This window comes from Panthera uncia, chromosome B4 (genome assembly GCF_023721935.1).
Source record: "Panthera uncia isolate 11264 chromosome B4, Puncia_PCG_1.0, whole genome shotgun sequence".
Classification (NCBI taxonomy): Eukaryota; Metazoa; Chordata; class Mammalia; order Carnivora; family Felidae; genus Panthera; species Panthera uncia.
This window is the reverse complement of record NC_064809.1, coordinates 67,171,958-67,184,325: the sequence shown is the minus strand read 5'-3', so window position 1 is coordinate 67,184,325 and position 12,368 is coordinate 67,171,958. Positions and strand designations below refer to the sequence as shown.

Sequence of the window (12,368 nt, the reverse complement as noted above, 5' to 3'; positions counted from 1 at the left end):
CTCTAGGTACGTTCGGAGTAATCTTGTTGATTGTATTAACAATGGCTAAAGCTGGAAGTGATGAAATTCTCAGTTGCCTTAGGTCGCTATTACTATCACTACCTTAAAATTTTTGAGTCTAGCTTTTCATTATATGTAATTAAGATTCATTTTTTCCCCATCTATGTAATAGCTTTTCAGGAGATGAGAACTTGGAAAGGTAGAAGAGTAAGGAAAACAGTAACAAAAGGACCAATACGTGGAGGAGAGAGATAAATACAATAATTTAACTCAACTAGCATTCATTGTTATTCAAACGGCACTCTACAGAGATTTGCAAAGACAGAGGGGGATGCGAGGACCAAACTCCTTAAAATCTATGCAGGGAGACAATAAATACTATGTGTGTGATTCAAATAACAGAAGAAGAAAAAAGGAAGGTAAAACAATGCTGCAGGTGCATCATAGTGTATGCCAAAATGCTGAGAGTCTGGTGTCATCAAAACGGGTTCCAAAGAGAAAATGTATATGTGATTACACTCTCAGGGAGGTGTAGAATTGGGCACAGAAACTCCAGACAGGAGAACAGTATAAGATAACTGGAGTGGAAATGGGAAGCCAGGTAATCAACTCAGAGAAGATCTAAAAAGGAGCAACAGGCAAAGTGGGCAAGTGAATGAGGGCCCGGAATATAAAGCAGGGCATCAGAGTCTGATTCAAGAGCTGAAACTGTCAGTTTTTAAACAGGAAAGTAACTTCAGAATTTTTCAGATGTTGTGTCTCTACTGTGTCTCCAACAATCTCTTGGGTTGAATGGAAATTTGATCAAACTCAGTGTGCATCTACATGGTCAATCTGGCCTTTACCCTGGAGGTGTCGTGAGTGACACATAGATGGTTTTTATGATGAAAATCTAGATTTAAATAACCTATCTCATAATTTAGCAATCTCATTTTAAACTGGCATATAAGGCATTTATAGTTGACTATGCTCACGATTATTAAAAAGATGATTCCCCCCAATTTATTCCCAAATGATAGGCTAAGTAAATGCACATAGTGCTATGGAGTGAGTTGTGTCACCCTAAAATCCATATTTTGAAGTTCTAACCTCCAAGGTGATGGTATTTGGAGACGGGACCTTTGGTTTAGATGAAGTCATGAGGGTAGAGCTCCTGTGAGGGATCCAGTGCCCTTATCAGAACAGACAGCAGACAGCTTTCCTTCCTTTCTCTCCACCACCTGAAGACAGAGGGAGAGGGTGGCCATCTACGAGCTGGAACAGGGCCCTCACCTAGTTGCTGAATCTGCCAGCGCTTGGACTTCACATCCTCCAGAGCTGTGAGAAATACATTCCTGTTGTTTAGGCTACCCAGTCTATGGCATTTCGTTATGGCCGAAGCTGACTATTTTTATTTATTATTATTAATTACTATTTATTATCCCAAGCTGACTAATACATTTAGTGTCATTATAAACATTTTCAGACACTTCACTGATCCTCTCTCCAGGTCCTTCCCTGAATTTTTCCTGGCTTTACCTTACCTGGGTAGCAGACAAAAGGAGATAACCTCATATTTACTGGATGTTTAGTTAGCGTCTGTTAGACGGTTGACGTATATTATCTAATTTAATCCTGGTAAGAATATATGACACAATGATCTATGGGAAGTATTTCGAGACAATTTTATTGGAAAAGAAAGTGATAGAAAATGTACACATTTTATAATCCACAATTAGGACTCTTCTAAATAGTATACATATATGACTAATTTAAATCTGGTAACCACAGTGAACAATGAAAACACCCCTTGATAGCTTTTCTTAAGGATAATCAATAATTTATTTTTTATTGTCACAATTACCACAATTATCTAGCTACATGACCAATGTCACTACATACCACAGGAAGATTGTCCACTTACACTTTACTGAGACAAAGACAACGGCCATTGATGTGTTAATGTACAACGGGGTGTTAAAAAGAGGTGGTTTTTATGCGTAAGACAAGATGTGGCACATGATTTATTAACAGGTTTGATTTCATACGTATTATGCCAAGAAGCAAGCATAGAAATGTTTTGGCATTGAGTTGTTATTAAAGTAGAAAATAAGTAAACTAGAGAAATAAATCCAGATCTTAACTTACAATAGATACATTAAAGTAGGAAATTAATTGGCTCCTCAGTATTTTTGTTCAAGTTTTTTGTTTTCTTTCCTTGTGTTTGTTTTTTTTTTTAATATATATAAATGAGTAATATGAATATATCACAAGTTAAAGAAAGATCTCAGCCAAAAAAGAAGGTACTAGTATATGAAAAACAAATGAAAAATTACCAGGTATTTTTGCTTACAAAAACTTTAAACTATAAAGAGTCGCAAAATATATATAAAAACGCCGCATTGAACGAGGCAATCATACTCTACCCAAACTGGTAGCGCCCTCCTAACATCAGTTGCATCGCTGTTCATTCGGTCATACGGTGGTGACTGACAAAAAGGCATTATGAACTCGTGTGCCATCAGGAGACTTGGCCCCGTGGGTCATCAGTTCTTGGATTGTCATCCAGTTGTCCAAAATTTTCTTGTTTCTTTTTTTCATCATCTTTTTGTGGCTCAGTTCAATGATGTTGATCTCCTTTCTGCCCTCGCTGCCGCTCTGGGGGCTCTCCTTGAGACACTCCAACCGGCTCCGCATCATGAACTCTCGGCGCCGACGCTGCTCCTTGGCCCGAACCAGGTGTTGCTTTCTTTCCTCTTTGCTCCAGTAGCGGCCCATTTTCATCTCGCTCATGGTGTCATCATCCGTCGTCATGCCACTGCGCTCCTCCTTGATCTTTAAGGCACGTTCCCTCAGAATCCGGTCTCGTACCGGTCTCTTTGTTATGTACCGCGTCCCGTCGCTCCTAATTTTCACCTTCCATTCCATCTTGGGCTCTGAACACTTCTGAGACTCCTTGCACATGCTCACTAAACTCAGCTGACTCTGCGCATACTCCACTGCAGATTTCTGTTGAATCAACTGCATGTAGCTTTGATAATGGCGGGCATGGGCCGGGATGTTTGCATATCTGTAGGAGGAGCTGTGGTAAGGGGAGAGGTAAGGGATGTGTTCGCTGCTGCTTTGCTCCTGATCAGAAAGCTTGCCGCTCTCTGAAATCTTCTCCTTGCCTTCAATGCTGCAACCTGGTTCAGTGGTTTTGGCTTTGGGGGAGGTCGACTCTTTACTGCTCAGCCCGGAAGAAGACTGATTGGCGGCCATTGTGCTTCTCAGGTTCTTCTTATTGGTGAGGTTGATCATTCTTGGAAGGGAACTGTCAGGGGAACGGTCCACAGTGAGTGGAGTGCTTCTGCAGCTTTCAGCTGTGTTGTAAGCGCTAGAACTGTCCTTGTCTGACTTTTCTGGGTGTTCGATGATGTCATCTAGCTTTCCCCTTTGCATGTCTATGCTGGTGTTGTAATTCCGGAACCCTCCATCGTGCAAAGCCCAGATGTCTCCATACTGGTCTGTCACTTTCTGGAGCCTGTGAGCCTGCATGATATTCTGGCACTCCAGTTCAATGTTTCTCAGTTCTTCGTTAAGCAACTGTAGTTCGTGCTCCACTCCCTCTTGTTCCCCTTGATGGCATTCTATTGTGCTGCTCGAGTAATACAGGTCATATTCTCCATGGTTCCGAATCTTGCATTTGAGCTCCAAGAGCTGTCGGAACCTTTCACACTCCTCATCTGGGTTGCCAATGCAGTCTGAGTCTATGTATTCACCAGATGCGAAGCTCTCATTGCACTGAAGTTCAACGCTTCCTAGAGTGTCTTGGCTCTTTCCCAGCTCTCTCCTGCTCTTAAGGGATGTGCTGTTGGGATCCTCTGCTGCGTTCTCCTGCTCTGAGCTCTCATCGTTCCGCAAGCTTTCATCTGTGCGCCCCACCCCACTGTCTTTCTCGTGGTTGTTAGAGGAGGACGTTGCTGTATCTGTTGTGCCCTCTTCTTCTTCTTGTTTTTTTGGCTAAGAAAACCAAGTTGAGAGAACAAAGAAAATTAATTATCTTGAGAAACACTGATTGTTGACAAACTCGAAAGAATGATGCTTCTTGAAATAGGCAAAAGACATGAATAGACACTTCTCCAAAGAAGACATCCAGATGGCCAACTGACACATGAAAAAATGCTGAACTTCACTCATCATCAGGGAAATACAAATCAAAACCACAATGAGATGCCACCTTACACCTCTCCGAATGGCTAACATGAACAACTCCGGTAACAACAGAGGTTGGCGAGAATGCAGAGAAAGAGGATCTCTTTTGCATTGTTGGTGGGAATGCAAGCTGGTGCAGCCACTCTGGAAAACAGTATGGAGGCTCCTCAAAAAACTAAAAATAGAACTACCCTACGACCCAGCAATTGCACTACTGGGCATTTATCCAAGGGATACAGGTGTGATGTTTCGAAGGGACACATGCACCCCCATGTTTATAGCAGCACTATCAGCAATAGCCAAAGTATGGCAAGGGCCCAAATGTCCATTGATGGATGAATGGATAAAGAATGGATAAACACACACACAATGGAGTATTACTTGGCAATCAAAAAGAATGAGGTCTTGCCATTTGCAACTACATGGATGGAACTGGAGGTATTATGCTAGGTGAAATTAATCAGAGAAAGACAAAAATCATATGACTGCACTCATATGAGGACTTTAAGAGACAAAACAGATGAACATAAGGGAAGGGAAACAAAAATAATATAAAAACAGGGAGGGGACAAAACAGAAGAGACTCATAAATATGGAGAACAAACTGAGGGTTACAGGAGGGGTTGTGGGAGGGGGGATGGGCTAAATGGGTAAGGGGCACTAAGGAATCTACTCCTGAAATCATTGTTGCACTGTATGTTAATTTGGATGTAAATTTAAACAATAAAAAATAAAACAAGTTAAAAAAAAAAAAGAATGATGCTTCTTGGCAAAAGTGTGGTTCCTAGAAAGCTGTTCTAATTTTAGCATCCATAACAATTTTAGAACAAAGGCCATTAGCTCAAGGCAGCTTTTTATGAATTGAAATAAAGAAAACCAAAGCTGCTTGGATATGCCTGTCATACCTGACTTGGCGATAAATAAAACAGGACACATTTAAATACTTGATCCTTATCTTAAGGATTTCTCTTACTTGAGAAAATGGCATGCACGTGTGTAAATGAGGTGCCTTTAGGAGTCTCTGAGACGGTAACACACAAAAGGATGAGCGAGACAGGTAGTCTAAATGGTCTTCTGCAGAATGGAGGCCTGGAGTTCTGAAGCTGCATCATCTTATTATGATGATTTTTTCCTGAACTTTAAGTTCAGAAGAAACTTCACTGATGTAGTTAATACACTGGTAATAGTAAGCTAAACAGCACAGTATTTCAGGAATAGGTTAGTACTAGAGCCTTGGATCTTCCATCGATGAGGAACTTTAATCCCAAATGTATTCAGCTTATTAGTGACACAGAGAGGTGGAAAAGGCCAGTGCTATCCCCCGGAGTCAGGATTTCTTCTATGTCTAGGATGTCATATTTTCCAATACATGTGCCCAGACCTTAGTGCATCTCCAAATCACACTGCTCAAGAGCAACAATGTCATCTTAAGACTCATTTGGGTTACGTAAAAAATATTTTTCTACTCTCAGCCACTAATATCCCTTAAAGGTGAATTTTATTCTGCTGAGAGTGACAGTTCTCATGAAAATCAAAGCAGCACTGATTGCCAGATGTAGACTTAATGTCAAAAAGTGTATTTTTGACATAAATGTGAATACACACTTGTAGGTAAACTTTATTCCTTGGTAGTTTTTGGCTTTCATGCAGAACAATTAACTGTTACTACCCTAAGAGGATGCATATGTAGTTCTTTCTCTGTGAACAGGGTAAAGTTATTGTTCTCTCCGTCACTCATCACATACGCGTCTACATGACAGTTTCTACATTGCATTTTCTTTATGTGTAAGTCCACTCACTATCTTATATGTATATTTCGTCTAGGAGGTATAATTATACAGTTCAATATAATTAAGCCTGTTAGTGTTAAAGAAGGACAGAATGCATGAGAAAAGGTATTCTAACACAGGTTTGAAAGGTCCCTCAAGAAAATTGTTATATTTTTCTTCCACAGAAGTTATGGCAGAGCAAAACGTAACATCAGCCGTAAAGGAGAGCACATGACCATGCATCATGTTATTCTAGGATTCTCAGCCTTCCCTAAAATATTTTTCCTCAGTTGTTGAAAACATACTGAGATTTTAAATGCCTGATCGATAAAAAAACAAACAAAACACAATGTAATAAAGAAGTAATTGAGCTTGGTACATCCGTATGTTCCTCGAATCAAGCTGACAATAGCATCCAATGTGGTGACATCAACAGGCTGTGCCATAAAGCCCCCAGTGGATGTTATGGATATTGGACATTTTAGGTTATATACTATAGTATTTACATTTATCTTTTCATATCTTTGATGGGCTTAAAAATACAAGAAGGTAGTATTTCTTTATCTTATTTTTTTGTTTATTTGTTTTGGAGGAGTGAGAGCAGGGGAGGAGCAGAGAGAGACGGAGACAGAGAATCCCAAGCAGTCTCTGTCCACTCTGTCAGCACAGAGCCAGATGTGGGGCTCTATCTCAAGGACCGTGAGATCACGACCTGAGCCAAAACCAAGAGTCTGACGCTTACTTGACCCAGCCACCCAGGTGCCCCTCTTTATCTTATTTTTATATGGAGTGCAAAGGATATAGACAAATTATGCCAAGAGCGATGTTCCGCAACGTGTCAACAGCAGCCGTAAGACCAAGGATAGTGTGTCAAATGAAAGTTTTAATGCGTATGTGTATTTAAGTTTGTAGTATGAATACACATACTTATTTTTTTATTGAATTTGCCTTTCTTTAGTCACTGGTTTATGAGAAAATGTGAAAATAAAAAGGGTTTTCCATTCTCAAACCTAGAATTCCTAGTTTCTAATGTAATGCCACTCTATCATTTATCATTTCCCTATAGAATCATTATGGTGACAGGCAATGCTTCTACCAAGACATTTCTCATGTAGTATTATTGTTTATAAGGGCAAAGGACTTTTAAAGGTTTCTGTACTTCTTATCATTTTTCAGTCTCACGGTGAAGAAAAATTTCCACACAATGAGAATCTAAGCTCAGGGACGTCTAGTGTTACCTCAAACGACCTAGCATTTGTATCACGTCTGATGAGTAGGCAGCATTTCACACCCTATCGCTTCACCTGGACAGGATTTCTCCCTTCTTTCTTTATTCCAACATCCTCCTGTCAATTCTGTATCCGGTCACATTTTGTATCTAAGACAGAAAAAGCCTGGAGCAAGGACTTTCTTGCTTGCAACCAGAAGCTGCCACCAAAAAATATCTTTATCTGTGGCCGGCGTTGAAGTCATACATAAAAATTTCAATCTGTCCTGCCTATATTGAAAAGCAATCACCGCAGTAGCCGCATCGCTTTTGAGCACGAGCTACTGTTTGTGAAGTGGCCAATGAGCATCGCACACGCAGCTATGTTGACACCGTAGTTTGCAATATAACGATTTATTTAATATATGGGCATGTGCACACAGACACGTGCACATACGTCTCTGTTATGAAATGCTAGCACGTCAATAAATTCCATCATTCACTTCGTAAAGCAATAGGATGTTTGTGTTTCATGTCCCTAAGCCTAACTGTCCAGGATTTTTTAAAAAATTATCTCTTAGAATGTGTTAAGAATTAACATAGAGAATAGGACGATAATTAAATCAATAAACTGACGTCAGAAGTGTTAATAAAGCTGTATCAGGCAGATGAATGACACGAATTGAACACACAAAAAATCTAGGATATATTTTAAAAGATCTAGGATATACTGATCTTGTCTTTATCCAATAGGAACAACAACGATCACAAAAGAATCCCCAAACTCGGTTTGCCACAAGCCCCTCTGTAACCTTTCACCAGCAATGAATTAATTAAGAGCAGAAACTTTGTTCATTTTCCTTGTATTCTCAGAATCAAGTGTGGTACTTGGAACATATTAGGAGCTCAGCATTTTTGGTTGAATGATTATGTGACCCTAAGGCAAGATGATGTCAATGGTCTCAAATAAGGCTACTCCTCTTCAGGAGTATATAGGTGGAACCGTGATACCAAAACCATAAATCAGATTGATGGCTTACATCATGTCACCATCATGCTATAGTTGCCTAAATATTCAAAGAGACACATTTATATTTTAAATTGTAAAGTTAACTTTGAGGGGAGAGGTTATCGCATGAGATAAAGCTTGTCTCCGGCTGGCATATCGAAAAACAAGGTATATTTTTGCTATTAAATTTCAGAATTGGGTTGAATAGTACCTGGGTCAACGTTTCAGTACTACCAGACTCTGTCAACAATGGTCCCATAGCTTTCCAAGCTAGAAAGATCTCAACAGAAAAAAAAAAATTGTATTTATTCCCTCTGCTTCATTTGAGATGCCCATCTAAAAAATTACCATTACAGAGGTGTTTGATCAAACTCTTTGATTTAGTTTTTTACTCCATTTATGATTATCCATTAAAAAAACCCCCACTTAACAACATTTCAAATGACGTCGTTCAAATTTTGGCCCTACCTGCTCCACCTCATTGGCCGTGCGCTGCATTGCTTCATTATGCTGTTCTTCCAGCATCTCCAAGTTTAACTCCTCTAAGAATTCATTCCTTTCATCTTCCAGCCAGCCTTCATCCAGCTGCAAAAGAACACATTAGTACATTATATTAGGTTAGTGGGAACTCATGCTAAAATAGGGTAAACTTAAATGGCAATGCCTGACCAGTTCCTTTTATCATAATGATTCTCTTCAGAATACCAGCCTCTGATAGTTCACCTCTCAGAAGGAGGAAAAAGTGATTTAAAAAAAATTGGACTCATATGCCTTTTATCCTTTCCTGAAACAGAGCTACAGAGTTTCTCTCATAGCCAAGTAGATCTCACAGAATAGAACATTACCATCTTTCAAAATGTATGAAAAGCATATTGCATAATCCACAGCTGTCACGCTCATTACCTCCAACAGTCCCTGTGTTAAAGAAGTGCAATGGTACTAATAGGGCCATGAGACAATTGGGCTTTTTTCCTTAACAACAACCTTCAATGAGACGACACACACAGTGTTCCCCACCCCCCATACACACTGATGCTCCCACCCTCATCCTGCCTTTTTATTTTTAGGCAGATGGCTTCCAAGTCAACAAGATGGCTGCTTGCCACAAATACAGACATTTATTTTATCTAGGGGGAAGACGAGAAAAATTCTAAGTTATTCTTCTCATAAAAAAAGGTGATGCTATCCATGTCTATTTTGATTCATTTTTCACACCCAATTGCAAAATATATATATATGTGTGTGTGTGTGTGTGTGTATATGTATATGAAATTGTGCATTTAATGGGAATGGAGCAGTGTGGAGCACACAGGGTTTTGTTTGTGGGTCCAGGACGCAGGTATTCTGGTGGGAGTCTTACACAAATTAAACTGAATAAATCCTGTTGGCTTCTCAATAACAAGTGAAGTGAAAATCCTTGCTAATATGATGAGTGTTGACAGTCAATACAGATAATTTGCCTCAAAGTAGATTTCTGGAGCTGGATTACATAAATTAGCTGTCTATGATGATTAAATTACCTGAATTATTGTCCATGCTCTGTTTTACTCTGTGTTAAAAGAAACAGCAGCTTTCTAATGAGCCAAAACTGACAATACAGTTGACCCTTGAACAGTAGGGGTTTGAACTTCATAGGTCCACTTATATGTGCATTCATTTTTTGATAAATACACTATAGTAATCTAAATCTACCTTCTCTTCCTTATCCTTTTCTTAGTAATATTTTCTTTTCTCTAGCTTACTTGATTGTAAGAATAGTATATAATACACGTAACATATAAAATAAGTGTCAATTGACTGTTTATGTTATTTTAAGGCTTCCAATCAACATTAGGCTATCAGTGTATTAGTCTTGGGGAGTCAGAAGCTACATGCGAATTTCGACTGGGTGGGGAGTGTTGGCTCTCCTGATCCCTGCATTACTCAAGGGTCAGCTCTAGTTTGAGGTGTTTTCATCCCTGAAAAATGGCAAAGTAAGCTCTTAAAGATAACTGAGATGATAAAACTTCAAGACAAAACAAATTCTGAAAGAAGGACATCCGGTTGCACCCGGAGAGGCATTAGCATATATGTGTCATATTCACCAATATGAAGGCAGTTATAGGTTTCTTGATATGTATTAAAGGCTACCTAGAACTTAAATTACCTCAGATTTGACTGGGGCGAAAAGTGTTGACACATTTATTCATCCTCATTTATCTTCATGTAGCCTGAATAACTTGAGCAAGTTCTACCCCACTGGCTTTGATATGCAGATGAACTGTGAAAATTAAGCTGACTAACAATTCCATTTCAATTTATAATTGTCCAAGCTTTACATTCTCTAATCCCTTTTAAGTTTCACGAAGCTGCAAACTCTAGACTCCAAAAGAAATGACGTAAAGCTAGAAATGTTTCCTTTTCATAAGCACACCAAGGGATTTTTCTTTAATCAGGTCAAAACAAAATATTTGCTTACTCTGAAGTAGTGAATGATGGAATAGAGTCTTCTGAAATTTAAATGAAGGGGTGGGAAAGATAAGAAGAACAAACAGTAGAAATTAATGATTCCCTATAACTCTTTTCTTATTAACTAATCCCACAGATCCTTGAGTTGTCATCCGTAGTCAGTGTATGTCTGCTCTGATAAGTCTTTCCTCTAGGCTGGAGGTATACACAGCAGAGTAAGTAAGGAGAGATCCTTCTTGCTCACTTCCTTTCCCTGTTGTATCTCCCTTTCTACCTAGATGTGCATTCATGACAGTCTGAGTTTCAGGCTATGCCACAGACCTTTCCCTTGAGCCGAGCTGCAAGAAAGGAGGGCTCTTATTATGAAACAGGGGGATCTGTCTGCACAGTATGGAACACACATGGCATTTCAGGGAAAAGAACAACTTGTATTGTCTCAAAAGTAGTGTTTACAAGTTCCTATGGAGCCCTCTCTGTCCCAATGTCCCAAGGGGAATAGGACAGAATAGCAATATCTTTAATGGTCTGAGGAGGAAAATGGGCAGAAAATGAAAGAAAGTTGACAGGGAATGAAAGAAATGAGTTATTTAAAAATATTGCACAGATGTACCATATTGCCCCCAGCAAATCTGTAGATCATTTCCAAGAATGCAGAGAGTATTTGAAACATTAAAAAAAGAAAAATCCTACAGAAAGCACACAAAAAACTTCCACATTCTCTTGGGATAAAATTCATATGCCAAAATGCAATAATAAGATATACTGAAATTGATTAAAAAATATAGATGATATAAAGGCAAGTTTATGTTTTTTTTTTTTTTTTTTGGTCTTCTTTTTTCTTGCATTTTATAGCATGTACTGCCTAAATTGCATTTTAAAAAATTTGGTGTTAAAATGCATTTTCTTTCCTTATTTTTATAGAAATCTGATTTTCTAAAGGCAATCAGGTTTCTTCCAGTGGCATGAGGTTTCTTTAGGATCGAGGGGCTAAAGCAGATCCCGATTTTGGCAGGACGGTTATCTTCCCCTCAACAGTGGAAAGGAAGTCTCCTTTGAAAATTCGTCCTCCAACATTGATCCTGCTGGATCAGGAGTGTAGCCAGATATTTGAAAATACCACCAGTTCTAGCAAGCATATGTATTCTATCAACGATAGATCTAGTCTTATGTCATTAATTTCTATTCTTTCCACAGTCCATTATAGCCATTCTGTGGCATGGTTTAAGGAAATGCTTCAATTCTAAATTAATGAGGTGCTCTAGCAGTTACATGGAAAGGGCAGGGAACCCACATTAAAACATTAAAATATCTTTTCTATAACAGGGATAACTACTCCGTTCTCTTCAATTTACCATGAATTTAACTAACATGTGTTTAATCCCTTTATTCTGTTCTTTTTCAAGAAAACGGGATCAGTGAGACTAACTGGGTTGCCAAATTTCCAGGTAATTAGTGACATTTCATACGTAGTTTTCAATTTACTCCCAAATAGGCAGTCCAGCCAGTCGTGTCACAGTCGTGTAGGCTCCCTTCCCCACTCCTGACACCTCAGGTGTGTAACTTTACTCTGCCTTGGGCAATAGCAGGCTTTATGGGAACCATTTAGAATGGTCAAGGGCATAAAGGAAATATATGCCGAAAGGGTGATCTTTTATAACCACTATATTCAAGTCAGGATTTGGTCTGACACTGAAATACACTTACTCAATGTAATTTATAGATAGTATGTAGTTACTGAGTTTGAGAAATATCAGATCAATAG

At 39.0% G+C, this 12,368-nt stretch overlaps 1 protein-coding gene across 1 annotated transcript in view; it reads right to left on the bottom strand.

The window, feature by feature from the left end:
• Nucleotides 1-1,654: 1,654 nt before the first annotated feature.
• The window catches only part of LOC125918968 (PDZ domain-containing RING finger protein 4), a 139,896-nt gene continuing 129,182 nt past the window's right edge, over nt 1,655-12,368 (bottom strand). The window contains exons 7-8 of the mRNA XM_049625297.1: nt 8,627-8,743; nt 1,655-3,981 (exon numbers count right to left, since the gene is read on the bottom strand). Coding sequence (XP_049481254.1) covers nt 2,455-3,981; nt 8,627-8,743 — 1,644 coding nt within the window. The 3' untranslated portion in view covers nt 1,655-2,454. The remainder of the gene's footprint in view (nt 3,982-8,626; nt 8,744-12,368) is intronic.